Source organism: Macrobrachium nipponense, chromosome 26 (assembly GCF_015104395.2).
Source record: "Macrobrachium nipponense isolate FS-2020 chromosome 26, ASM1510439v2, whole genome shotgun sequence".
Lineage (NCBI taxonomy): Eukaryota > Metazoa > Arthropoda > Malacostraca > Decapoda > Palaemonidae > Macrobrachium > Macrobrachium nipponense.
The window spans coordinates 39,272,919-39,300,567 of NC_087215.1; the positions used below are offsets into that span (position 1 = coordinate 39,272,919).

Consider the following 27,649-nt stretch of genomic DNA (forward strand, 5'->3'; position numbering starts at 1 on the left):
AAATAAGGAAAAAACAGACTGTCAAACTACAGCTCCATCTAACACACCAACCATTTCATTACTTCACACCTAGAATAAAGATTTCTACAGAAATTATACCAAACCCCAAAGCCATCATTAAATTAAAGGCTAAACTATGATCTATGTGACTAATGTAAGATGAAAATTGAAACTAGATAAATGCAGTCTAAATGAAGATGTAGTACTGAAGGTTATCTAATAAAGATTATTCAGCTCTATAAAGAAATACATGAAAAGTTCCCACTTTGAAACTGTCACTCAAACACATGGTAAGTCTGTTTTTCATAGTGTATTATCCAGAACTGAACAAAACACACTGATATACCAAAAGTTCACAATGTAATTTACACCAATATTGATCTATTGTATATAACAATTTAGTATGATCTTTACCAAATTCTATAAAGTACGCACATAAATGAAAATATCAGGGTTCTACCATCACCAATAAGTTCATACAGTGTACTTTTAATAAGTTTTAAAAAATCTGAATCTTATATATAACAAGCAATCTACATAATCATCTAATAAAATTAATATTACCTTGGTTTTGTATTAAGTATCAGCAATGGGAAGGAAGAATATAATTTTCCTAAATTTAACACGGGAGAGGTCCAGAAGAATACAGGAGCTCAAAAGAAAAAATAATCTTTAGATTATAACGCAGGAGATATGCATTCTCAGAAAAGGGATAAGAGTTTACAGATTATTTAGAATACAATATTGAATCTCTTACCCCAACCCATCCTTTATCAACACACAAAAAACTGAAAAACCTACACAACAACACAACAAAAAGCTGTCAGTTTTGTGAGGGTAACAAAACTCACCTGTAATCGAGCAGAGAAGACGTAAAGTAGGTGCCTCTCCCGAGTACTGATTTATCATTCCTTTACTAGCAGCTTGAGGCACTGGGATGGTTAAAGTTATAGGTTTGTGGAACTTCCGTCTTCGAGGTTCTACAGTAACAATTGGTGACACTGCAACACGATTACCTAACAACTTAGCCACCAGATCTGTTGGAATTGGTTGTGCCTGGAACAAGGTAATATGTAACTTTAATTCAGCATTCAGCACAGAAGACTGACAATCACACAATCAGTTTGCAAACCATGTAAAACTTCAATTGCAAGAAGAATTATTCCAAATTTGCAATCTGAAATCTGATAAGCAAAATATGGCTCATATTGATCACTTGACAAACAGCCTGGAACTACACTGAAAATATATATTAAAACATAAAGCATTCCACACATAAGTATTGAAACCATGACTTTGAAACTTTGTGACATATTTAGGGAGTCATGTTATTGAAATTCCAAGCTACTTAGTACATCAGTTGTGTAGATGTGCTGAAATGCTTTTAACTGTCTTTATTTTATGAAATGAAATTCTCTAAAATGACAGTTTAAAAAATTCCATACTATTCTGTAAATATGAACAATTGCCCTATTTAAAGCCTATCACTCCAGTATGAAAGGAAACTCAGAAATTTGCAAGGAAGATTTTGCTCTAAAAGGGTAAATCCTTTTGCTCTCAAAATGACATCCATACCCAATGGAAAGAAGCAACAGTGCGCATAAGTCAATGGTTTTAAACTACAAACCTAAAATGCTTTATTATATCATTTAAAAGGTATTGCTTTACTAAAGCTGAAAATTTACAGTCCAAATCGTAAAAACTGAATACGTATATTAATTTTGTTGCTTATATTTATCTGCAACTTTTTTTCATTATGAAGACATCAAGTTTAAATAAACCAAGACTTAAATTTAGAACATTTCCATTATTTGACTTGATGAAACAAGACTCAGTGATATTCCTATTCGGCTAACTCGCTTTTTCATTTTTTTCCTTCGTGGCAAAAAAAACCCTTTATTTATTTATATATATATATATATTATATATATATATATATATATATATATATATATATATATATTTACATATATATAGTATACTATATATGTATATATACATACTATCAAAGAAGGCCCAGGAAAAAAGACTGCAGTGGTATGGCCATGTAATGAGAAGGGGAGAGACTTATGTAGGGAAGAGAGTGATGCAGATGGAGGTGCCAGGTCAGAGAGCGAGAGGAAGACTGAAGCAAAGGTGGTTGGAAGAAAGCTGTCAGAAATATCAACCCAACATTGGAGGATGATAAGTTGGTGTACAAAGTATGCGGCATACTTAAAGTGTTGGGAGAGCAGAGGATAATAATACAGTAGAAATAAATACATGGACTGAAAGAGGTACTGAAAAGGCAGGGCATCAGCATCTAGGAAATGCATAAGTGCATGCATGACAAAAGAAAATGGCATGTGTACTATTGGGCATTTGCCTGCTGTTGGTAAGCCTTTTCTATACAGGTGTATGCAACTGTCAGTGTTGTAGACATTTTCTGCACGGGGGATTCATCAGTTTAAGTGTGAATGTGGTAGTGACTAATATTTTTTTTCAAGCCATCTCTTTTAAGGGAAACTGTTTAATGTTTTAAAAAATATATAACATAGATAAGAGGACTATAATTTTCTTAAAAACAGGCAATGCACATCTTCCATAAAAGTTGATGGGTGGTGCATAACTTCTAGGACATTCACTCACTGTGAGGGACAACAGGCAAGTACTGTTAGTGGCAGAATTTGAACGCAAACCTTTATCTGCATTTTTTAGTTTATTGATTGTTTATGCCCAATTACAAAAAGATGTTGGTTTTTTGTCTAAACCCATCTCTTATAATGGAATTTCAATAACAGGCCTTTACTACTGATTTGAAATAAAATATACATACATCTTAAATCTTATTACCCAAGAGATCTGGAAAGGAAGAACATGAATTGCTGGAAAAAGGCCAAGAAAAAATTTTTTCTGAATAAATTCTTCCAGCAAGTTCTAGACCAAGTAAAGCAAGAAAGAAATTATTACATTCCAACACTTCAAACTGAACAAGAAGGTAAGAAGTTCTGTTTCCTTCGAGAGTGAATTCTCATCCCTCAAGAAGAAAATGATCATAAACAAACAAATTCTTGGTTGGTTGTCCACTCAAACCAAAGTACCAGGCTTTGTTAAGGTAATGGTTTGTTTATAGTATAATGAGTGCACTGTTTTATTATTAATAAAATACTTATTTGTAGGCTCATAAAATTCACAAAGTTACACACACAATTCATAAAAGCCATTTCAAAAGCTTCTATCAAAGTTCTTGAAGTGCTAAACTCTATCACATACTGAGTCATAAAAAAAAATTAAAAACATAAAAAAGATGCAAGATATAAACAAAAGGACCAGTAAACTAGTTTTGAAGCCTTTTAACTTATTGGTAAAGTACAGTAACCTCCACTACCATCTTTACTACCCTGTAATAACACAAGGAAAACTAATTCGAAATACGTATTCACTTTTGTTCTAAAGTTACACACCTCATCACTGCATTTGTCATTTTTCTCAGAAATGATCAAACTAAAATTAGTAATAACCCAGTTAAGCAAAATGAACTTCTAAAAATATTACAACAAATTCCTCAATGAGCACAATACTGCAGCCAAAATTTAAACATCTGAAAAAAAGCCTGACCATGTCATACAAACTCTAACACACAGGCTGAATACAATGTAAGGAGAGAATTCCTGTTGAACATTGAGCTGATACACAAAGCCTACCACTAAAAATGATGACGACTGTATATGGTAAATCTAACTTGGAGTCTGCAAAAGTATTCCAAATTTATATGTCAACTTGGGAATAAATTTTTCATTGTTTTGAATCTCTTTTCATAACAGCTATAAAATCTTCATATTATGTAATTCAGATTTTCACTGACAACTACATTTTACCACATAAAAACTAATTTAGCATGGAAAATCATAACCATTAATAATACAACAGTACTGAAATAACTATTGAATGCTATACTTTGTAATCAAAGTGAATAAAATATTCAACAAATGGACTGTGACAAACTTGAAATATTCACTTCTTTTTCATTATCAATAACAAATACTACATACCTTTTCCTAATAGTTCACCTAACAGTGAAAGAAGTACACTAACTCAATAAAACTAATTAAATTAGGGAAAACATAATTAAACATTTTTTCTTAATAACAATCACACATGGGTAATGAAACATGCATCATATTAGTACAGTATTGGCACTGAATGCACATATTACTGAACTGTACACATAAAGAGTAAATCTTGACTAAAGCATCAAACTACAGTAGCTAATACAGATCCAGCTAAACCTCCTATATTCTATAATTTCATCCAATCATCCCCTCAGTATCATGCAATCATCCTTTCAGTATTATGTATCTTTTCCTCATGCAGAGATCTTGAGGTTATGCACATCTATTATAAGTAAAGTAGTAATGACTGCACTCTAGACTTACATTATAAATCTGGGTGCAAATATGACAACTATCAAATAAATAGTCTTAGCAAATAAACCCCATTTGCACATGAAAATATCAGTACTTCAACTCATGCAATAAGTACAAATCCTGTCATCTGGCATCCTTGGAACTAAGTCCATGCCAAATAATGAAAAATTCCTAATAACTGGACCCCAACCCAATCAATTCCTAATATTTATTGGTCAGTCAAAAGCTAAAACTTTTATGATTGAAGTGTATTTTAATTCAAAAACATCCATGTGAATAACCTAGTACACATACAATGTGAATGGCCTAATATACTGAGGTAGACTTAGATTTATGAAATAAGTATCTCAAACCATGCATAATGATAATCTGAAGGGAAAAAATTTAATAAACAATACTCAATTGAAGTATAAGCTCTGTATTACTACCTGCATTCATAAAACAAGCTGAAAAAATTAGTAAATACCACAATACACAAGCATAAAAAAAGACTATGTGCATAGTATTGTATGTTAATCTGCTTATCTTGTCTAAGCCTGTGGCTATGATGTACTACTAATCCAACCTCTCTATTTATCAAAAATGTTTGATAAGCTGCATACAGCTCATTACTAACAAGTTAGGACAGACAAAACTGCACTAAAATATGAAGTGAATATTTCATCAAAATCTTTAAGGTATTAAATAATTTTGCATGGCTATTTCTCTTGTCTTACTGTGCATGTATTATAGTAAATCTACCCAGACACTATTCTCACACACTACGGAGTTCACTATAAAATGTATCTTAAAACATTTATACAACTCAACCTACTCTTAAGAACACCATTACAGTAGACCCCCATATTCACAGGAGATGGGTATTACAGTATTATTGCATTTAACCAAAAATCACCTAGGTTATTCAGTTTTATTTGTACTTAATTCTAACTGCTTAAATGTCATCCATTCCTTAACACTAGGTCCACAATAATAAAAAATGTTGAGAGTTCATGTATAATTTGAAAACCCTTTACAAAGCTTTTGAACCCTTTCCTGGGTTCATCTTCAGTCTAAATGCTCTTGGACTGAAGATGAACACAGGGAAGGGTTTGAAAGCTTTGTAAAGGGTTTTTAAACTATACATGAACTCGCAACACTTTTTCTTATTGTGGACCTCTTAGAACTGGCAAGAATGTTATTTACTTTCTCTTCTAAAAATAAAATTGAGAGCTATCTGCAAATACATAGCTTGAACTTTACCCCATGAAAATACGATCATATAAATACCAAGTAAGACTGGACCTAATACACTTCCTTGTGATACTCCTCTTAGTGCTTCAGTTTACCAATCATTACACAATAATTTCTGTCACACAGGTAGTCTTTCAAATGTAGTACTCTAAAGCTTTTTCAATATTATCAGTCAAGCACAACTGTATCACTGACATTGAGGAAGACCAAAATGTCATATTTGCCTTCATTCATCATTTCTATCACAGATCATTTACAACAGAGCAAACAGCAGTCACTATAGAATATAACTATCTATAAGCTAACTGACTATCTGGCTAAGCATTTACCCTTTCTGTTGACTAATACGTGTAATTGCTCCGGAATTTCATATTCTAGCACTTTGGACATGAATGAAACAGATCTGTATGAGCTTCAGTTTTGATAATCAAAGGCACCTTTATAACTAGTTTAACAACAATCACTGTCACGGAAGTAGGGACCTTGCACCTAAAGATACTAACATTTGTAACTTTCCTACTATACTAATATTATTATTTCAGTAGAACAAGCACACAAGGGCCAGACTTGAAATTCAAGCTTCCAAAGAATGTTGGTTTCAACCTCCTACGGCAGACCCGACACTGCAGCGGTAACTGATCATGATACAGAACCAGTTATTTTTCATCTCCCTGGGGGAGGAGCGAACCCATGATGTCTGAGAGTCGTGCCACGACACTAGCAACCCTTCAGCAATTCAGATATTGGCATTACTATATTAATTGCACCATTTATTTTCTTTGCCTTTTAAATAATCTTAATGGCATCATCTTAATTTACAGTAATAATCTTGATAGTCTCTCATTCTCCACAGGTGTGGTACTGATCAGATAAAGCATTTCAACTACTAGCAGCTGTACACGTCCTCCAGATGGGTTATCAGTCGTAAAAAAATGAGGGGGCATGAAAAAGGGGGGTTATGACCACCATGGAAACAGCCCTCAAATTTCAGATTTTGACTAAAACCTTCCTGGGGGGAGGGGGGGAGTGAATTTGGTAGCCCTAGCTGTCAATTCCGAAAGTTATAAAAAATTAAGGGGTATGAAAAAGGGGGTTATGACACCCTTAGGAATGGCCCACGATGTTTGGATTTTAACTAAAACCTTCCTGGCTGGGTGGGGAGTCTATGGTAAAAATTTGGTAGCCATAGCTTCAACTTCAAAAGGTGTAAAAATATGGGGGTATGAAAAGCGGGGTTATGACCCCTTAGAAACAGCCCTCGGGGGCAGGGGGGTTCTATGGTAAATATTTACTAGCCTTAGCTTCAACTCCAGTAGTTGTAAAACCTTCCGTGAGGGAGGGGAGTCTATGGTAAAAAATTGGTAGCCTTAGCTTCAACTCTGAAAGTTGTAAAAAATGAGGTGATATAAAAAAAAGGGGGGGGTTATGACCCGATTACAAACAGCCCTCAAATTTAGGATTTTGACTAAAACCTTCTGTGGGGGAGGGGAGTCTATGGTAAAAATTTGGTAGCCCTATCTTCAACTCCAAAAGTTGTAAAAAATGAGAGTATAAAAAAAAGGGGTTGATGACACCCTTAGAAATGGCCATCAAATTTTGGATTTTGACTAAAACCTTTCTGGAGGGGAGGGGAGTCTATGGTAAAAATCTGGGAGCCCTAGCTTTCATAGTCTGGATGTGCAAAATAAACAAACAAACAGACAGAAAAGGACAAATTTTTAATCAATTTGTATTTTTCATAACTAACAAACCTGAGGTCTTAACATTAGGATAAATAACTTAGCACGAGTCATGTGGAGCCACACACATACTCCTCTTTAACTCGTGACCCTGCTAGTTATTCTTCCAACCCAGGTTAGTTATTAGAGGGGTGGTTAGAGGTGGGCCTTTGTATGTTAAGACCTCAGGTTTGTTAATTATGAAAAATACAAATTGATTAAAAATTTGTTATTTGTTCATGTATGAAACAAACCCTTGGTCTTAACATTAGGATAGACTTACTTTTGGTGGGAGGTAAGTACTATTAACCAACTGGAAGTTTGCCACCTTTGATCAGTTTTCTGTATAACAGTGTTCTAAGAAACAACTGACCCATACCTCAGAACCTAAGATATATATATATATATGAATATCATAGAGTCAGACTTCTGGGTTTCTATACAATGTCATAGTTCATTGCCACTGAGGAAGATAAGAATATCTGTTCTACTAACAAACCAATGTATCCACTTATGTAGGTTTGTTATCACTCCTCTCCCCCTTGGTAAAGAGAGGAATGTCCTGCTACAGAAGGGTATCTTACAATGATGATAACTTCACTCACCTGTATCTTGTCTGTTCCAGCTTATGATGGTGCTCTCTTCTTACTGCCCGAAGTAAAGAAGGAGAAGGAAATTTGGAAAGGAAGGAGACCAGTTATCTCATCCATTTCACATTCATACCATCATCTTAGACAAGATACAAACTGACCCACCAGGGGTGCTGGAGGAGTTACACAATTTGTTGAGCAGCCACCAAAAGACACAAGGAAATGCATCCAAGGACCTTTGGGCAACTTCCTTTATTTACAGGGAATTGAAAGTGGTTTGTCGTAAAAATGAACCATCTCTCAAAATTCAATGAACAGACACTTTCTTAAATTGCCAAATATGAGTTCATTCCACTAACATCACGGGTTCTTCCCTTCCCTCCATCATCAGGCTCTCTGTTTCTGTTGAATAGGGCTCTTTGGCACTTCTTTCCTGACTCGGCCTGTCCCAACGAAAAGTCTTTGTCAACCAACATGTTGAAGAAGCACAAGGCTCTGACAGAACCTTCCCATTAAGCATCGAAAGAACTGTGGATAAAATTCATCATGTAGAACATGAAAATAGTTTGATACAGTCACAAACCAACATTCGTGATTATTTTAGCAGATCGTTCTCACAACCTATGACTGAACCGTTGAAAACCTAAACGTCAACCGTCTAGAGTAGACTGAGCTAATAACCACTACTTGAGCTTTCTTCTTTGGAGGGCTGTGACAGTCCCTGGCTCGAAGACAAAGAAATAATTCTTCTCCACTTAGCATGGGGATCTGTTAGAATACCCTTATTCCAAAATTTAACTGGAGCACGCACCATCATTGCTGCAGTTTAACCTACAAGAAAAATCAAGATCATGACGATGACGACGATTCACTCCTTCCGTCTTGCATATCTTTTCAATTTCCCTTCTATTACTTTCAAATTTCTCCATAAGTGTGTGCTCCTGAAATGAAAGCGTAGTTATATTGTCGTCACCGAAGCTGAGAGGCTGGCAGCAGTATGCTGTCGTGACGTCATGACTGCCACCATTTTGATAGCGGTTTGGCTATGATGTCATCATGCTTGATGGAAAGTGTGAGTTGTTGATGGTACTCCTGCGGCCACGACAAAGAGACCCAAATTGCTGTGGCATTGTTACTTTTTACATGGATGTGACAGTCCTGGCTCGACGATGAAGAAGAAATTATTCTTCTCCTCTTGGCACGAGGATCAGTCATGAAGTCCCTGATTTGAGCATTCTCCAACTCTTCACAGCCGCACTAGACCAAGCTTCCGTCAGTCACTTGTTCGACATTTACAACTACTTCTTGTGCTTTCTTATAATAGGGATGTGACAGTCCTGGCTCGAAGATGGAAAAGAAACTATTCTTCTCCTCTTGGTACCAGGATCAGCCATGAAGTCCCTATTCTCTAACGATTGATTGGCAAACACAATGGCGTCAACACCACTGAAGCTTGTGTTGATGCCTAAGCGGAAGGAGAAAAAGGAAAGACTTGTGTCTTTTCCACTAGTATGTTTGATATTTCTCTTAATGCTCGCAATTTCTCTAAAAAATGTGTCACCAAATTAGAAAGCGTAGTTGTACAGTACTCTTGTACATCAAAGAAGCAAGAATGGAAGCACGTCTCTGTGCAGGGCGCAGCTGTGATGTCATGGCGAGCGCCATGTTTATGACGTCACTGAGCATCCTGAATGTGACGTCAGCACTTGACAGGAAATGCAAGGCTGCTATTGTTATTCCTGTAGGCATAGCTCCCAAATTAATAAAATAAGACCATGTAAAGTCTTTGTAAATGCATTTTTCGGAACAGCGGGGGACAAGAACGAACTTGAAAAAACATCCTCTGATAACGTAGAGGGCAGTTAAAAAAGCTGCCTTAATTTGTATCATATTTACGTACAAAAATAAAAATACCCTATATGTAATAATTTTCATGCACATTTTAAACATAAAAGCATGAACATTTATAAAATCAACATATCAATCGCTAAATTTGCACTCTTTTTAACTCGATATTTTCGGAAGAGCGGCAGGTGGCGCTCCCAAGAATGAACATGAAAAAACATCCTCTTTGATAATGTGAAGTCCAGTTTCAAAAGCTGCCTTTGTATCATATTTATGTGCAGAAATAAAAATACCCTATCCATAATAATTTTCATATACATTTTAGACATAAAAGCATGAACATTTATAAATCAACAAATCCATAGCTAAATTTGCACTTATTTAATTTGATATTTTTGGCATAGAACAGTGTCAGGGACATATATTTTACCCTAATACCTATGTAATAAACTCTCAATAAAATTTTTTAATATCATTTGCATAACCTTTATGGCCTGAATGGTATTTCTACAAATGTATGAACTCGTTAGACATAGCAGCGCTAGTGGCGCTGTTAACCAAAAATGTACTGTAAAAATACCTTAAAATAACTTATTTTTTAAAAAATACTTTTGACAACAGCTGTAAAACCGATTCGCCGCTAAGCGATTGCGCCATTAACCACGGGCTGCCTGTATGTATGTACTATATATATATATATATATACTATGAGGCATACTATGCCTCAGTAAAGGGTCCGAATAGGACCGAAAGTACTCGGCTAACTCGCTTTTTCATTTTTTTCCTTCGTGGCAAAAAAACCTTTATTTATACATAGCATCACGTTTTATATACTTCGTGATCAAGTTATTCTATATATATATATATATATATATATATATATATATATATATATAATATATATATATATATATATATATATATATATATATATATATATATATATATATATATGTATATATATATATAATATATATATATATATATATATATATATATATATATTATATATATATATATATATATATATATATATATATATATAGATATATATATATATATATATATATATATATATATATATATATATATATATATATATATATATATATATATATATATATATATATATAGTATATATATATATATATATATATAATATATATATTATTATATATATATATATATATATATATATATATATATATATATATATATATATATATATATATATATATATTATATATATATATATATATATATATATATTACATTCACATTATATTCATATTCTTGAGATTTTCAGATTTTTCTTTGGACCATATCTAACCATAATTTGTTATTTTCATGGCTAAATACATTTTTATGATACAAAATTGATTAATACTGTATTAGCAAGTTTAATAAGATTAAATATCAAATTATGAAAATAATGATTCTCTCCCTCTCTTTTCTATATAGAAGTATGTTTTGTATGATAAATAAAGGATTTACTAATTTTCAGACATTAGTATTAATGTAAACAGCAATAATATCAATTCATTAAAGAAAATACTATAGTAAATTATTAAGATTTTAGTTTATAAATAAAAAAATTATGTAAGAATGAGGGAAAAACTTTTTTACCCATTATCATTATTTTTAGATCCTGTTACTAAGTTGAGGTCCAGAGCTGTCAAATATGTCAAGCAATGTGACAGGAGGGGGGAGTGGTTGCCATGTTGCTGATTATGTTCATGTAAGGTTTTTTCGTTCTCTCTCTTTTACGGAGATGAGAGAATTTTTATGGTAGCCTACATGTATGTATAATATGTTAATTAATATATTCAAATAATAATCAAAATAATAACTGTAATTACAAAATTCATATGTGATAGTATTTTAAAGAAATGCAATAATCTTTCCATTTCACTCTTTTAAATAGGTATAACTCTCTCTCTCTCTCTCTCTCTCTCTCTCTCTCTCTCTCTCTCTCTCTCTCTCAACCAAGATACATATGTCATAGTGGTAGCTCTCTACCTTTGTTTTGACTGGAAGTGTTAGAATTGTATGCATATATCTTTAAGGGTGATACTACATTTTATGATAAAATAATTTACAGTACTAATTTTCAAATAATATTAAGTTTAATGTGTTTAAACAATAACAATAAAAAAAATTTCTCTCTCTATCTTTTACATATGTTTATTTGTTTTGTAGTATAAATAAATCATTTGCCTAATAACTAATTTTCAATTATTAATAAGATTAATAAAAGAAATGGCAATTCCCAGTCTTTTTATCCACTTTGAGAAAGGAGGGCAGGGTAGTAAATGACAGTTTGATAGATGTATTGGCTGGGGGGAAGGAGTTGTATGGAGTTATTCTCTCTCTCATTATTTATCTCTACGTCTCAGGTATGTATTGGTGCCTATTTGTGGTTCTGTGTTCATGGCTTCCTCTATTTGTGGATTTTTCTGTGGCTGTCCCCAGGTATGGCAGACTCGATTATCAGCAACCCGGTTTTATGGCACTTGTCTAGTGGTTATCGGTGCCAATAATAGTCACAGTGCCGATACGTACATTAACCAGTTATCGGAGCCATAAATTGCCAATTTGTGGTTATCGGCGATTTCCACTTATCAAGCTGTTGGAATGGAACCCAACCCGCACCCCAGTAAACAGGACTACCTGTATTTGCGTTAAACTCGCCTATTCCAGGACTTTTTCATAGGGAAATATTCACTAAATTACTGTATTTTCATATTACAGACAAACCTCGGATTTCTTATGTCCTAGTTTTCGTATAATTCAGTTTCTGTCAACTTTTTCCAACAAGATTTTGACTTGGGTTTCATACATTTCCTTGGAATTCGTACACCCGGAAAAGCTCCTTGCAGAGCCCACCTCATGACTAGGCCCGTACCGAGCACCCAAACAAAGCATCCCATGTTCCCTCGTGTGTTAGTTTTTTTTTTGCACTTTTCTATTCGAGTGAAACTGCTAAATAAGCCATTAAGGGCCCAAAGAAAGTTCCAAGTGCCATTCTTGTTTAAAAAAATGTGAGAAACAATATGGAATTTACGAAAGAACTCATAGCAAAGTGTTGGAGGTGATAATTTGTGAAAAGGCAAGGATGTTGCATGTCGATCGCAGTAAGAAAGCACCTACACGTTCTGCTGTTAGTGAATTTAAGGGCAGCAGAGGCTGGATTGAAAATTAAAAAAGTGAACAGGCATACATAATGTGCCTACTCCAGTGATTAAGGACATGTTTGCAAATTGGAATGATGTAAAAAATGTAGTGGAGAATTATCATCCCAACAAAGATGTTATAATCCATGTCCCCAACATGTTTAACAACAATGCCTTGTTTCACTTTACACAAATTTTAAAGACACAAGAAACAATGTCTCTGGACAGTTTTGTTGTGAGACATGGGTCCAGTGACTCTCAAGCTGATTGTAGTGCCATCAAAATACGAAGTGGGGAAGTAACCCCAGAAAGTGCCCATAAAAAATGAAGAGAAGTAATCCCAGTCAGGTCTCTGATATCTCAAGTCCTTCTGAAGGGAGATAACCCTTCCAAACAATACCCTCTCCCCTCTTCTCCATCTTCCATATGCTAACATTTGTCTTCCATAAATGTAATGGTAATGTTAAATGTTCACGTATTCATTTTTTTGTCATTTATATTTATTTCACATTGTTTTCTGTATGTAAAACTGTTAAATCTTTAAAAAATTTATTGTTTGTTAACATTTTTGGGTGTTTGGAACGCATCAATTGGATTTACATTAAGGCAGTTCCCGTTTATCAGCGATTGTATAATACTGGATTATACTACCATAGAAAAAATTTCAAACCGAGTGATAATGACTAGATTTTGTGTGGCAGCAGGTATAAAAAAATTAATGTATTCTTACTTTTCTCCTTTACAAATTTGCTTTGGGTTGCTGTTTGGTATTGGTATTTGTCTTGTGCTTATCACTGATTAAAGACTGAGGGCTTGGCAAACTGGAGACTATGAGACACTCCCATATGCATGGCCTAATTATAATGCCTTTAGTATTTAGCCATTTCTCCTTGCTTCCTATATTGCGATCAGATTGGTTAAGTTATCTCACTATTTGTTACTTTCTCTTGATTATTCATTTTCTGGCCATTTCCACTTAGTGATATCAAATAATTGTCATTAGTCTTCTTTATTATTTTATCTTTTCATGAATACTTATGTATTTTGTTCTAAATGCAATTTTTCTGTGCTAGCTTCCAATATGAGGTGGTATTTTTTGTATTTTTTAAAACTACATATACTTTCCTTCTGGTTAGGTAACTAAAAAGTATGAATAAACTAACTCTTGTTTAGCTTATCCCTATCTTTGTTTTTGTAAGCAAAAAGTAGTTCAGATGTATTTTTGTACAGTTTAGCTTTGAAGTGCTTCAGATCTTTTTTTTTTTTTTGACACTGCTCAGCTTCCTGCTATGCATTTCTCTCTCCATCTTACAGTCAAGATGCAGCAGCAAGCCAAAAATGGTTTTTGCAGGTAAGTCATATCAAGTATCCATGTCCAACCTTGACAGGGACTTACATTTGTGTGTGTGTGTGTGTGTGTGTGTGTGTGTGTGTGTGTGTGTGTGTGTGTGTGTGGTGTGTGTGTGCACATCAAGTGTTACAGGTAGGGTTGCTTGCCTGATCTAACCTTTTTATGAGGTGGCTGTAAAAACATGAGAGAAAGAAGCACCACTATTAAGTGTCATGGTTGTCTGCTTCGGAATCTTCAGCCTCTACTTCTAACCAGGAAGAAAAATCTCTGTCTTCTCTGTTGGTAGAGGTCCAAGATTTTGCCCCTTAAAATGAGATGGCAGTCTTTCATCCAGGCACACACCATGCCAAGCATCAGTATACCAATCAGCTGATGCTCCTGCAGCTTAAATTGATAGTTACATTTAGAGCACCTGGTATATTTTCATTTCAATATAAATCTATCTTCAATGGACAGTCTTCACTTCATCTGGAGAATGAGAGTACTTCTGTTTACTGCCCTTTGATTTAACCTAACTACAGATCCCTATGGTAAACACTCATCAGTGGGAAAATGGGCCCACAGAAGAGACATAAGAAAAAAAAGTTCAGTACCTGGAAAACTGGCCAGTGATGACATAGTCTGTATAGAAACTACATTAACACTGTTGCTTTAAGCAACCCATCAATAGATGAGCCTGTATATCAACTGCATATTGACTGGACACAGAAGCTCTGGTCTGCCAGATGAAACACAGGATTTAATGATTTTCATCATATATATATGATGAAAATATACATATATAAGTGTTCAGATCCCTGATCCTGGCAATATTTATTGTTAAATGGTCATGGTGTTAAGGCAGTTTCCCCTACCCTGAGCTCTTTCAAGTATGCTATGCTAGGCTGTGATGTTTGGTATATTAGTTACTCTTTTTAATATTGAGTTCTTTTTACTTTATGTTCATTTTCTCGGACCTTACAACTTATACGAATCACATTCCAAGACTGCAGACCATCATCAAGGCTAACAAAGATGAAATGTCCATTCTTCCCAAAATACCAACTTTCTCACTAAAGTTTATATGCGTGTGTATGTAGGTTAGTGTATGCATTCTTTGTTGTATTTCTTACAGCCGAATAATATGTTAAGGAAGCATCCACAATGAAGGTTTAGTCTTAAAGGTTGGTGATTAAAAATCATTTTAACAATACAGTCAACCCCTGGGATTCACGGGGGATACGGACGACAACCAACAGCGATTGGCTAAAATCCTCAAATACTTGACAGCCCCTTCTAAAAGTGCTTATAAATGCCTATTTTAATTGTTCAAACAACAAAGACCCCCTCTAAAAATGCTTAAAACTGCCTACTTAAATAGTTCCAACACTAAATATAATTTAAAGTAACATCCTGTGCCAAATATACCTTGAACTATCATCCTAAATCACTTTACTATTTCAAAACCATCTTATAACATTACCCTAAAAAATATATGGCTCACAACTACGTGTGAAAACTAATCAAGTTACCCCCCTAAGAGAGAGAGAGAGAGAGAGAGAGAGAGAGAGAGAGAGAGAGAGAGAGAGAAAACAAAAATGAAAGTACGCTAAAAATATATAATACACTAGTGACTGCATGTACACAAAGGTATGAATAATTCACAAAACTAGGTTATAAGAATATACAGTACAGTTGGGCCTCGTATTCGTGTTCTCCAGATTTACAGACTCACGCATTCGTGGATTTCTCTCTGGAACACATCCCTCCATTAATCGCCTATTAGTGATATATTTGGATGAGAAATATCCACAAATTCCTGTTTTTTTTTATCAATTTCATCATAAAATGTACTTTTTGTGATGAAACTATTAAAAATCAAGGTAAAAACCTTTTTACTGGGTTTTTCTTGAGTTTTGACTAACAAAATAGGCCATTTTAAGCATTTTCATTGGGGTTCCAACTATTTGCGGGGAGGTCTGGTACTCATTCCCCGTGAATATGGGGACCACTGAATCAGTTACCATTAAACTAAAATCATTCATAAAATAACGAGGAAACAATCCTTCATAAATCATTGGAATTACAAGCCAGTTAGCAACTAGCAAAACTGGTATCCTGCTGTATGATTGGTTGCTACTAACCCTTTATACTAATAGCATGTCATGCTAACAACCAATCAGCACCAGGTAACATACCCTACTGTGTATATATGTATATATATATACATATACACACACACACATATATATATATATCATATATATGTATATTATATATATATTAGAATATAGTTATATTTATTATATATGATAATATTTATAATAGTATATATTATTATGGTTTATATATTATATCTTAATATATATATATCATATATACTAAAATATATATATCTACCATACATAGATATATTACTCATATAATATAAAATATATATTATATATATATATATATATATATTATATATATATTAACTATATATATATATACATATATATATATATATATTCTAATATAATAGATAATATATATATATATAGATATTATCTATATATAATATATATCTATATATATATATATATTATATATTTTATATATATATATATAGAGATATAATATATAATATATAGTATCTACATATTACATACCAGTGGTACTTTGACTATGATGTGAATTTAATGTACAAGTTTTCCCCAGGTTACGAGTCATCACTCCAGGCTCGATTTTTTTTGCTTTGTTATACGAGTAAAAAAATTGAGGTATGAGCTCCAGATGCCTCTGCTACTTAAATGGTGATGTGATGAAAATCAAGATAAGCAAAGAAGAAAAAGTAAATATGCATCTTTTCCATTAATCTTTTAAAAAGTTATACATTTCTTCAATGTAGCCAATAAGGCTGTATGTATTCTCATATTATTGTATTATAAAATACTACTAACATAGGTCAATATTTTGGTTTTGAAATCAGCTGATAGTGAATACGAGTTTGTTTCGCCATATTTAACTCAATTCTGAGCGAATTTTCTTGCTTCTAGTTATCATAAACCAATATCTAAATACTTGACTTGTATGAGACAAGGGAATTTTTCATTTACGACGTGTTTTTAAGTCGCAATATGACTTGAATATGACTTGTTGTGATTGTGAACTAAATTATTTTTTTCGTTAACCGATTATGTTGGCGGCATGTTTATTGAGTAAACAAATTACATGATTCCAATTGCTATTTTAACAATATTTATCTTTTATCGGCATGAAAACAACAGTAAAATGTGTTCTTTCTAGCCCAGTAGTTTTCATTAAAATGATTTTCTCTCCATTTTATTTACGGTTGTGTTTGATGGCATAAGTTTACGGGAGTTTTATCCTTGTTGCTGATGCGTGATGTTATTGGCAGCTTGAACAATTTTCTCAGCTTCAGCAACAACTTGGTTTAAATTTAACGCATATTTCTTTGTTGATCTTTGATATACCTTTAGCAAATAAAGGTCTTACATAAAAATATCTCAGTCCTATTCTACATAACATCATTTATAACATAACTACAGTAATTGCTTACTATTGTATGATGGTTGAAATGCAAGCCAAACAGATGTTATTGTTATCCAATTTGGTTATCCTTAACACAAAAAGTTTTTTCTCGTTCAGTTGTCCATGGCTATATACATTTACACAATGAGTATAACATTAAAACAATACTTTCATCATTCTCTTTTGCTGCTTTTGAACTTATTTAACTAGAAGATGGGATAAAGTTAGGCTATTGTAATTTGGTCTCTTGTAAAATTGGATTATCATAAGACGAATTATCGTAACTTGAACACTACCTGTACACTGTATGAAACCTTATTATATCTTTACATACTCTTTCTATTATGTTTTTATACAATATTTTGTTATTTATTTTTTATATATATTATATATAGTAGTATATATAATATATTGGGATATTATATCTATATATATATATATAAATATATATATATATATATATATATATATATATATATACATATATATATAAATGTAAAACAGTCTCCCTTTCTATCTATCTATCCATCTCTTACAGTCTGCGTATCCTTTGGCATACAGAGAGAGAGAGAGAGAGAGAGAGAGAGAGAGAGAGAGAGAGAGAGAGAGAGAGAGAGAGAGAGATTCCAGGTGCTCCCGCTTCACGGTCAATATGAAGATGATTGACAGCCCTTCATGTCTCCCACTAAAGCTGGAGACACGAAAAGCCTGAACAAAAATGAATGCATTTATATTTTGCTGTTCTTACATTAGCATTAATATATGAAAATAAGTAAATTAACTATTTATCATACAAAACAAATAAACACATGTTACGTATCCATAAAAAATTTAGCTCTTATCAGAGAGAGAGAGAGAGAGGAGAGAGAGAGAGAGAGAGAGAGAGAGAGAGAGAGAGAGAGAGAGAGAGAGATTACGTTTACATGTATACTTTAACCTATCATCCTAAAACACTTTCCAGTAATATTTTAATATTTCAATATAACTTTAATATCATTCACTATAATATCAAAATTACTTTAATAATAGCATTTCAATGGGGAATTCCTTCTTGTACAGGGGGAAGAGAAAACGTTTAAAACCAGCACAAAGCTGAAAAACCTGTTTCTTTCTCAAGGCTTTCATAATTCTCTCTCTCCCTTGAGTTAAGAAATACATGTATTTAAATATGCAATGAAAAATGACAAATTGTATTTTTCATAGCTACAAACCTGAGGTCTTAACAATGGGATAATTTCTAGTGCCTAGCTGGATCCAGTTAAAAAACAGATGAAAGCAAGGAATCTTGTGATATCTGGCAATGCATGCTTAGATCAGGTGAAGAGTGGTCAAGGCCACTCCACCTATGCCACCGCATCAGTCTTTCCCAACTCAGGATGTCTTAACACACAGAGGGGCGGCTAGAGGCGGGCAGTATAATGTTGAGACCTCAGGTTTGTAGCTATGACAAATACAAATTGTCTTAGAAAATTTGTCATTTGTTCATACGTGAACAAACCTTCGGTCTTAACAATAGGATAGACTCATACTTGGAGGGAGGTACAAGACATCCTAAACTGGCTGGGGGCCTACCCACCAGTCCAGCTTCCAGAAGAAATGACTTCGGGAGAGGGACTGAAGCCCGTTGAGAAGCTAGATAAATTGATATCTAACCACTCAGACACTGTGGCATACAATGATATATGGGAGAACCATTATATAGGGAACCAAAGAGAAACTTTGACTGTCCAATAGCAAACCAATACACCAGGGTTTGTACTGCTCCCAACTCCTCCTTGCCAAGGAGTGGAGCATATGCTACCAAATAGAGAGTTTGATATTTGTATAGTAAGCAACCACATTATCAGTATGACTACCTTACTCACCTGTATCAGACCAGACCAACGAATGATGTGTCTATTCCTTAACCCGCCCGAAGGAAGAAGGAAAGTACAAGAGAAAGAAGGAGACCAGCCAACTCACTCATTCTCTCATACACACAATCATCTTAGGTAAGATACAAAAGAGCCCTGTTAAGGGCAACTATGAGTTACACAACCTGTTGGGCAGCCACCACAGGACCAAGGGAAAACATGTCCGCAGATCTGTGGGCAACATCCTTAAGATAGAAAGAGGTGAACATGGACTGGTGTAACCAAGTACCAGCGCTCAGCACTCTATGTATAGCCAAGTTCTTTTTGAAAGCCAGTGAGGGACCAATACCCCTAACGTCATGCGCTCTAGCCTGCACAGACGTGGTGGTGGAATCATCAAGAGTCAAGTATGCCTGTCTGATGGCTTCCTGTATCCAAAAAGTGATAGTATTCTTAGACACCTCTTTCTTCGTACAGCTTTTGCTAACAAAAAGTCAGCGGCAGCTTGGTCTAAGGTGCCGAGTCCTTTTAAGATAGCAACGCAGGGCCCGGACAAGGCACAACAAAAGCTCTTGAGCATCACCACCCACAAAGTCATTCAGTGATGGAATGAAAAACGAAGTGAATCTGTCATCATGCACAGAGGGATTTTGGGTCTTGGCCACGAATTCTGAGACAAATTCAAAGGACACCGACCCCCAAACCCTGGTGTGCTTCACATCATAGCTCAGACCGTGGAGCTCTCCTACCCTCTTGGAAGATGCCAAGGCCAGAGGAAAACTATCTTGAGCGTCAAGTTCCAGTCAGATGAGCAACGCAAGGGCTCATATGGACTTGAGAACCAAGGAAACATCCCACGTCAGAGGCTTGAGCTTTCTAGGAGAACTAGACTGCTCAAACCCCTTAACTAGCAAGGAAAGTTCCCAGGAAGAGATGTCGATACCTCTAAGGCGTAACACCAAACTCAGGGCTGCCCTGTAGCCTATAATGGCAGAAATGGACAAACGTTTCTCGTCTCTGAGGAAGGTTAAAAAGTCTGCCCTTTGCTGAATAGAAGTTGCAAGTGGAGAAAAACCCCCTTTACGACACCAATCACAGTAGATCGCCCATTTGCCTTGGTAAACCGCGGAGGTCGACTTTCTGAGACTTCTGGACATATGCCCTGCTGTTCTCTGAGAAAAGCCTCTAGCTCGAAGGAGATACTTGATAGCCTCCAACCGTGAAGACAGTGGGATTCTACTAACTGGTGGAACCTTTCCGCATGGATCTGACACAGGAGATGTCACCAAGGGGGAATCTCCCTCGGAACCTCTGACAACAACGACAGCAGATCTGGGAACCATTCCGCCTAAGGCCACAGAGGGGCTACCAAAGTAATCCTGAGACCCTGTGAACTTATTAGCCTGTTCAGAACTTGAAGGATCAAACAAAATGGAGGGAAGGCATACACCTCCATGTTGTCCCTGGGATGTTGGAATGCGTCCTCTGCTAACGCTAAAGGATCTGGGACCACTGAACAGAATATCTCCAGCTTCCTAATGAAGTGAGTTGCAAAAAGGTCCAGCATGGGTCTCCCCAAACCTGGAAAAGCTTGTCTGCTACAACTTGATGAAGAGACCACTCTGTGCCTAGGATCTGATCCTGATGACTGAGTTTGTCTGTGACGACATTCCGTTTGCCTGGGATATACCAGGCTGAGAGCTCTACCAAATTGCTGACCGCCCACTGGTGAACCTCAACGGTCAAGGTGTGAAGTTGACAAGAAACCAGGCCTCCCTGCTTGTTCACATAGGCCACCACAATGGTGTTGTCCGACATGAGAACGACAGAATGACCTTCTCTTCTACCTTCTCCCGAAACTCCTTCAGACCCAGGAAGGCTGCCTTCAACTCCAAGATGTTGATATGTTGCTGCTTGTCCTCCAAACGCCTGAAGTGATGAGGGCGCTTATTCTGGTCATCCAACCACACACAAAGATATTCTCACTTCCAGAGACAGAGGAACCTTTAACAGGGGTGAGTCCCCTGTCGGAGACCAGAATTCTCCCAGTCCCCACTGCAGAGACCAAAGATGAAGATGCCCATGAGGGACCAGCTTCTCCAGGGAAGACAACACTCCCAGAAGAACCTGCCACTGATGAGCTGACTGATGTGGTTCAGACAGGAAGTTGCGCGCCACAACCCGCAACTTCAATCTCTGATCCGACGGGAAAACTTTTGCTACTGTTGTATCGATGAACATGCCCAGGTAGAGAATCCTTTGACTGGGTACAAGGTTCAACTTTTTCTAGTTGACTATGATGCCCAGTTCCAGACAGAACCGAAGTAGACAATCCCTGTCCTGCAGCAGCTTTTCCCTGGAAACTGCCAAGACCAACCAATCGTCGAGGTACCTCAGCAAACGGATCCCCCGAGCATGGACCCAACTTGACACGAGAGAGAAGACCCTTTTGAACACTCGAGGGGCTGTTGTCAGCCCGAAGCATAGGACTCTGAACTCGAACACCTTGTCCCCAAGACAGAAGCGAAGGAACTTCCTGGACCTCAGATGAACAGGGATTTGGAAGTATGTGTCCCTTAAGTCTACCGTCAGCATGAAGTCACCTTCCCTCACGGCTGCCAACACCAAATGAAGGGTCTCCATGTTGAACCATGTCTTCCTGATGATGTGATTCAAGGTGAATAAGTCGATCACAGGTCTCCATCCTCCCGACACCTTGGGCACCAAGATGTGACCGTGAAACCCCAGAGATGGACGCACCACTTCCTCTATTGCATCCTTGTCCAGCATCTTCTGCGCTACCTCCCGAAGAGCCAAGAACTTCAGAGAATCTGGAGGATATGCCTTACTGAGCTGCGGCTTGTCCAAGAGAAGAGGAAAGAAGTTGAATGGCAGTAGGTACCCCACCCGAAGGACATCTACCACCCACTTCTCCACCCCATAACTCTACCACTTGGCCCAATGGCCTGCCAGGCAACCCCCCACCTGTGGCGCAGGAGAGGGAGAGGCGCCTAACCTACTGACGGCCCCCTTTACCTCTGCCCCCCTTGGGGCCTTCTTGGCTTAAAGGAAGGAGAGCAAAAGGGACGTTGATCCTCTGACCTAGGCTGAGTCGAACGGGAAGGTCCTACCGAAATTGAATTCCTCGATGGCCTACCAGGTGACGATCTTCTTGACTGCTGCTGGACAGGGGGAGGAGGAGGAGCTGGATGTCTCCGAGGACGAGACTCTGACTTAGACATGGCCTGGTGCACCAGTTTGTCTTTGGTGTCAGCCCGGCGCCGGTCTATCGCATTCTTGAGCTCAATCCGATGAAACAAATATTGGTACTCCAACAGATCTCCATTCAATGCCATCCTAGACAAAGCTGCTTCTCTTCTAATCAGAAGATTAGCCCATAAATTAACACTGAGGTGAGCCATATACGAAAATGCCTTGCCTTCGGAGTGCAACAGACTGGCAAGCAAGGAAGCACTTACCAACCCTTCTGGGGACCTGTCAGAAGCTATCTTGGCAATGACCACAGACCAGAAGTCCAGCCAAGAAACCGTCTGCAACATGGAGGCTGCCATAGATTCCAATGCTGAGGCATCTTGTGGAGACAAGGACAGATCCACCGACCTCACCTGCTCCAAAGTCAATCCTGGCTTCAGGCGAATGACGTCTGGGTTAAGATGGCGCGACATCAAAAATGCAGTTTGTAGCATAGCACTTCCTATGTCTCGTGAGAGGTGGGGGTAGTAGCTTGGCAAACCCCCTAGAGCGAAGCAAACCGTCCTGGTCTGAAACAGAGGCGTTAACCTTATGCAAGATCAACTGGACGTGTCCCGACAAGGGAAGCTGAAGAGATAATTTAGGAACCTGCGTAGCTCCCACCAAGGCTTCCAAGCAAGAAGGAGTGTAAGACGACCGAGCCTGAGTCCTACTTTCCAAAATGATCAACCCACGAATGAGATCAACAACTTCCGAAAAGGAAGACAAAAACTCTTGCGTATCTCCCTCCTCCTGCTCCGGCAACGGAGACTGACGACGAGAAGAATGTGTAGGCTTCTCTAAGGCACCTTCACCATTAAAATTAACGGAAGGATCAGCAGCCATACAGCCCAAAACACCAACTAACCTGTCTGGGCTGGGTCCACTCGTCAGCTCCCGAGACAAACACACTATAACACTAGGATCATCACTACGTACTCCTCCACCAGATGACTCATTAACATGTCCATGAATGGTCACGGGCGTGGCAGATGTACGAATGTGAGTTGGAGAGGAATCTTAAACACTCGAGATTGAAGGAGAATCCCCCAGAGTCGAACTCTTGGAAGCACTAGTGAGAGGGGCTGGCAAACACTCCTTCTGCACCAACTCTGCACTCACCACCTTCGACCTCAACAGGCGCCTTGAGATCCTTACGGTGATGAATAGGCCCTGGAGAAGAAGGAGCACTTGCATCATGTGCACGGACAGGGGAGGTTGCAACACGCTCACGATGTGCACGGACGGGGGAGGTTGCAATACGCTCACAATGAGCGTGGACAGGGGATGAAGCAGCCACTGCAGACTGCACAAGGGAAGATACACTAACACTCTCCGAAACACCAACACTCTCGAGAACATGTCTGCGTTGTTCCTCCCTCGTAGGTGAAGAAAGAGCAAAGTCCTTAGCCTTCCAACACTTGATACGCTGATGTGGCGTAGAGGGGGAAGAGGGACAGGAAGACAGCACTGGTTTCTTATGCGATCTCTTCGCAGGAGGCGGGGATGAAGCAACACGTTACCTTCCAGTCCTCCCAACCGACAAGGCAGCCAACTTATCATCCAAAACAGAGTCCAACCTCTTAAGCACTGCCTGGCATATAACCTCAGACTGATCTGCAAGAGAAGGCTCTGATGACATGGAAGGGAGATATAGCGAACTGGGCAACAGAGATGACATCAAGGCTGAGGGAGGCAGTGCAGAGGAGATGACTGATAGTGACATCATTGATGGGAGTGACGTCACAAGTGGTGATGACGTCACGTCTTCCCCTCGGTCTGAAGGGGAAGCAGACGCCACTGGTGGAGGAATAAACAACGACGGATCCCGTGACATCATTAACGGGGCTGACGCCACGGCTTTCCTCCAACTCGAAGAAGCGGCAACAGTCACTGGCAGAGCAATACAAGATGGCTGACCTCGGCTACCCACGAAGACGAGGCCGGGAGGAGGGGGGATGGCCTGGCCAGCCTGAGGAGGGGGGTAGCGAGCCTCCATAGTGCACTAGCAACCCCTCCAAGGACGGGGGACCCCCTAGCCCGAGCGTCTTCCAAATCGCCACCATCTTGGACAGCTCCGACTCTGGAATAAATGAGAATAATGAAAAAGCCTCCCCATTCCCGGGAATCAAATTAACTCCCGAAGAAGAAGGGGCGACATTACAAAAATCAGCAGGAGATGAAGCATCGGGAAGAGGCGAAAACCTTCCCAAGAAGGAAGAGTCGAAACCCTCCGACGCTCTCTCTTGCTATAAAACGACTTCCACTGCTCTTTAGGCCATGCCCGGCATTCCGTGAAAGGATTCATTATAGTACAAAAATTAGAACGGCATCTACTACACGTGATGTGGGGATCAGTCGCCGCCAAAGCCAAAAAACGAGAACACGGAAAACCTGGAATTCCTGGGCACACATGTTGATGAGGCCGAGAAGGAGCAGAAGAAGTCATAATAGCAGCCAAACACACACACTAAACACAAGTGAAACGGGCAATGAACCGGGTAAAGGCAGAGAGAGGTTAACCATGACTCTCGTCCAGGCGGTTAAAGAAAAGACTGACGTGGTGGCGTAGGTGAGTGGTCATTGACCACTCTCCACCCGATCTACGCATGTGTTGCCAGATATCACAAAATTCCTTGCTTTCATCAATTTTTTAACCGGATCCAGCTAGGCGCTAAAAATTATCCTACTGTTAAGACCGAAGGTTTGTTAGCATATGAACAAAAATAATTTTATTGATATTTTGCTGTGTTTACATTAATATTAATATATGTATTTGAAAATTAGTACTGTAAATCATTTTTTTAACATAAAAAATGTATTTATTCATGCAAATAACATCAAAATACAGTAATTAATGAATATTTCTTGACAAAAAAATCAACAAATTATCAAATTTTCCGCAAATAACTTGGAGATAAGTTCCACACAAAAATTTGCGAATAGGTGAAGCGGCAATTCCTGAACTACAAATAGGTGGGGTCAACTGTACATGGCTTATGAATTCAAGAATGAAATCTGCAAAATCACATATCAATTCCCTGTATGGACAAATACGTGCATATAAAGATTCTTCAGAGCTATGTTATGTTAGCCTGTGCTTCGAAGGTAGCGATTACTATTTAAATTCATATGAGTTGAAAAGATTTTTACATTATCGTAGGCTGTATATAATGTTATCAACCCTTAATGGACGGATAGGCTCTCAGGAGTAATAACAATATTATGCGCCTGCGTTTTGAAGGGAATCGGGCGGGAAAGAGGTGTCACTACTTCTATAGACCATAAATTCACTAATGGCAACTTTTAGACTGGATAAGATGAGAGACTGGGCAGCTCAGGACTAGTTTTGGTCTTGACTTCAAGGGAGGATGCATTGCCTTCTCTGTCTCACATGACATCTTTTTGTAAATTTGCTCATAAATATACCAAGGGGTTGCTGTTGGTTTTAGTTCTTATCTTTTATGATAGTATGTCAGTTATAAATGTAATTTTGCAAAGAAAAGTGCATGGATATTTACTAGAAAAAACATATATAGAAAAGCCAAAAAAGCAACTGCATCTTCATTCTCGGTAGATTTACGTAAATATTTTACAACAAATACACTCAGAATTTGTTACTTATTTTATTTCTTATCTGTTTTGATATTGTGTGATCTGTAATTATAATTTTACAAAATATAATAAATTCATTTAATAGAAAAATCATGCATAACTTGTAAAATTTATGATTTTCTTGTTAAAGAGGCCCCACAATAGGTTGTCAATTGTAATTTTCAGCTTCTCATGGAAGGTAGGGGAATTTTTTTTTTCTCTACACCATGTGCATTTGCATATCTTACTCTTTCCATTGACAAGACTTTTTCTATTTTGCTGACCTCAAAGTTTACCTGGTCTGGGGTGCTGCACACTGATAAATTACCCTGTCCACTAAGGGTTAATAAATTTCTGTATCATAAATCATAAAAGAAATGTAGTACTGCATGTTACAGTTCATACTTTATGATACTCTAATTTTCAAATAAAACTGATTTTCACTTGGACTTACAACATGATTGTTGGAACCTAGTCATGTAGATAACTGAGAAGTGGATTCTGACTCATTATCTGGCATATCATCAAAACCTTTGTTCTCTGTGCAGCAAGTCATGTTAATTGTTTTGCTTATCTTTTAAGCGATTATGTTTAGTATTTAGAAGAGGAAGACATTCCTCAAGTTATCACAACCCTGAAATATATAAACAAGCAATTCCCAACCTATAAATTGAAGTGAAACGAAAAGACTTAATCCTATGTCATACTTTTGTATGTTGAATATAGATTTTGACTTTTCTGAAGCACTGTAGCTATTATAGTGGAATCCGTGAATCCGGAGAACGCAAATATGGGGTGGTATTTGCGTTCTCCGGATTTGCGGACTCACACATCTGCAGATTTCTCCCGGGAACATTCCCAGCATTATTTGCGGAAAATTCGCCTATTCGCTGTATTTTCCTATGAGAAATATCCACAAATTCCTGCTTTTTTATCAATTTCATCATAAAATACATTTTTTGTGATAAAACTATTAAAAAAACTAAGTATAAAATTTTTTGGGGTTTTTTCTTGAGTTTTAACCAGCAAAATAGGTTTTAAGCATTTTTATAGGGGTTCCAACTACTCAGGTTCTAACTATTCGCAGGGGGACAGGGTCTGGTATGCATCCCCTGTGAATA

The 27,649-nt window shown here is 37.1% G+C and overlaps 1 protein-coding gene across 42 annotated transcripts in view; it reads right to left on the reverse strand.

Moving 5' to 3' along the window:
- Positions 1–27,649, reverse strand: part of LOC135200192 (ankyrin-2-like) — a 702,328-nt gene that overhangs the window by 166,079 nt on the left and 508,600 nt on the right. For all 42 annotated transcript variants that reach the window (XM_064228610.1, XM_064228609.1, XM_064228607.1 and 39 more), the window contains one exon: positions 852–1,056. In XM_064228610.1, coding sequence (XP_064084680.1) covers positions 852–1,056 — 205 coding nt within the window. The remainder of the gene's footprint in view (positions 1–851; positions 1,057–27,649) is intronic.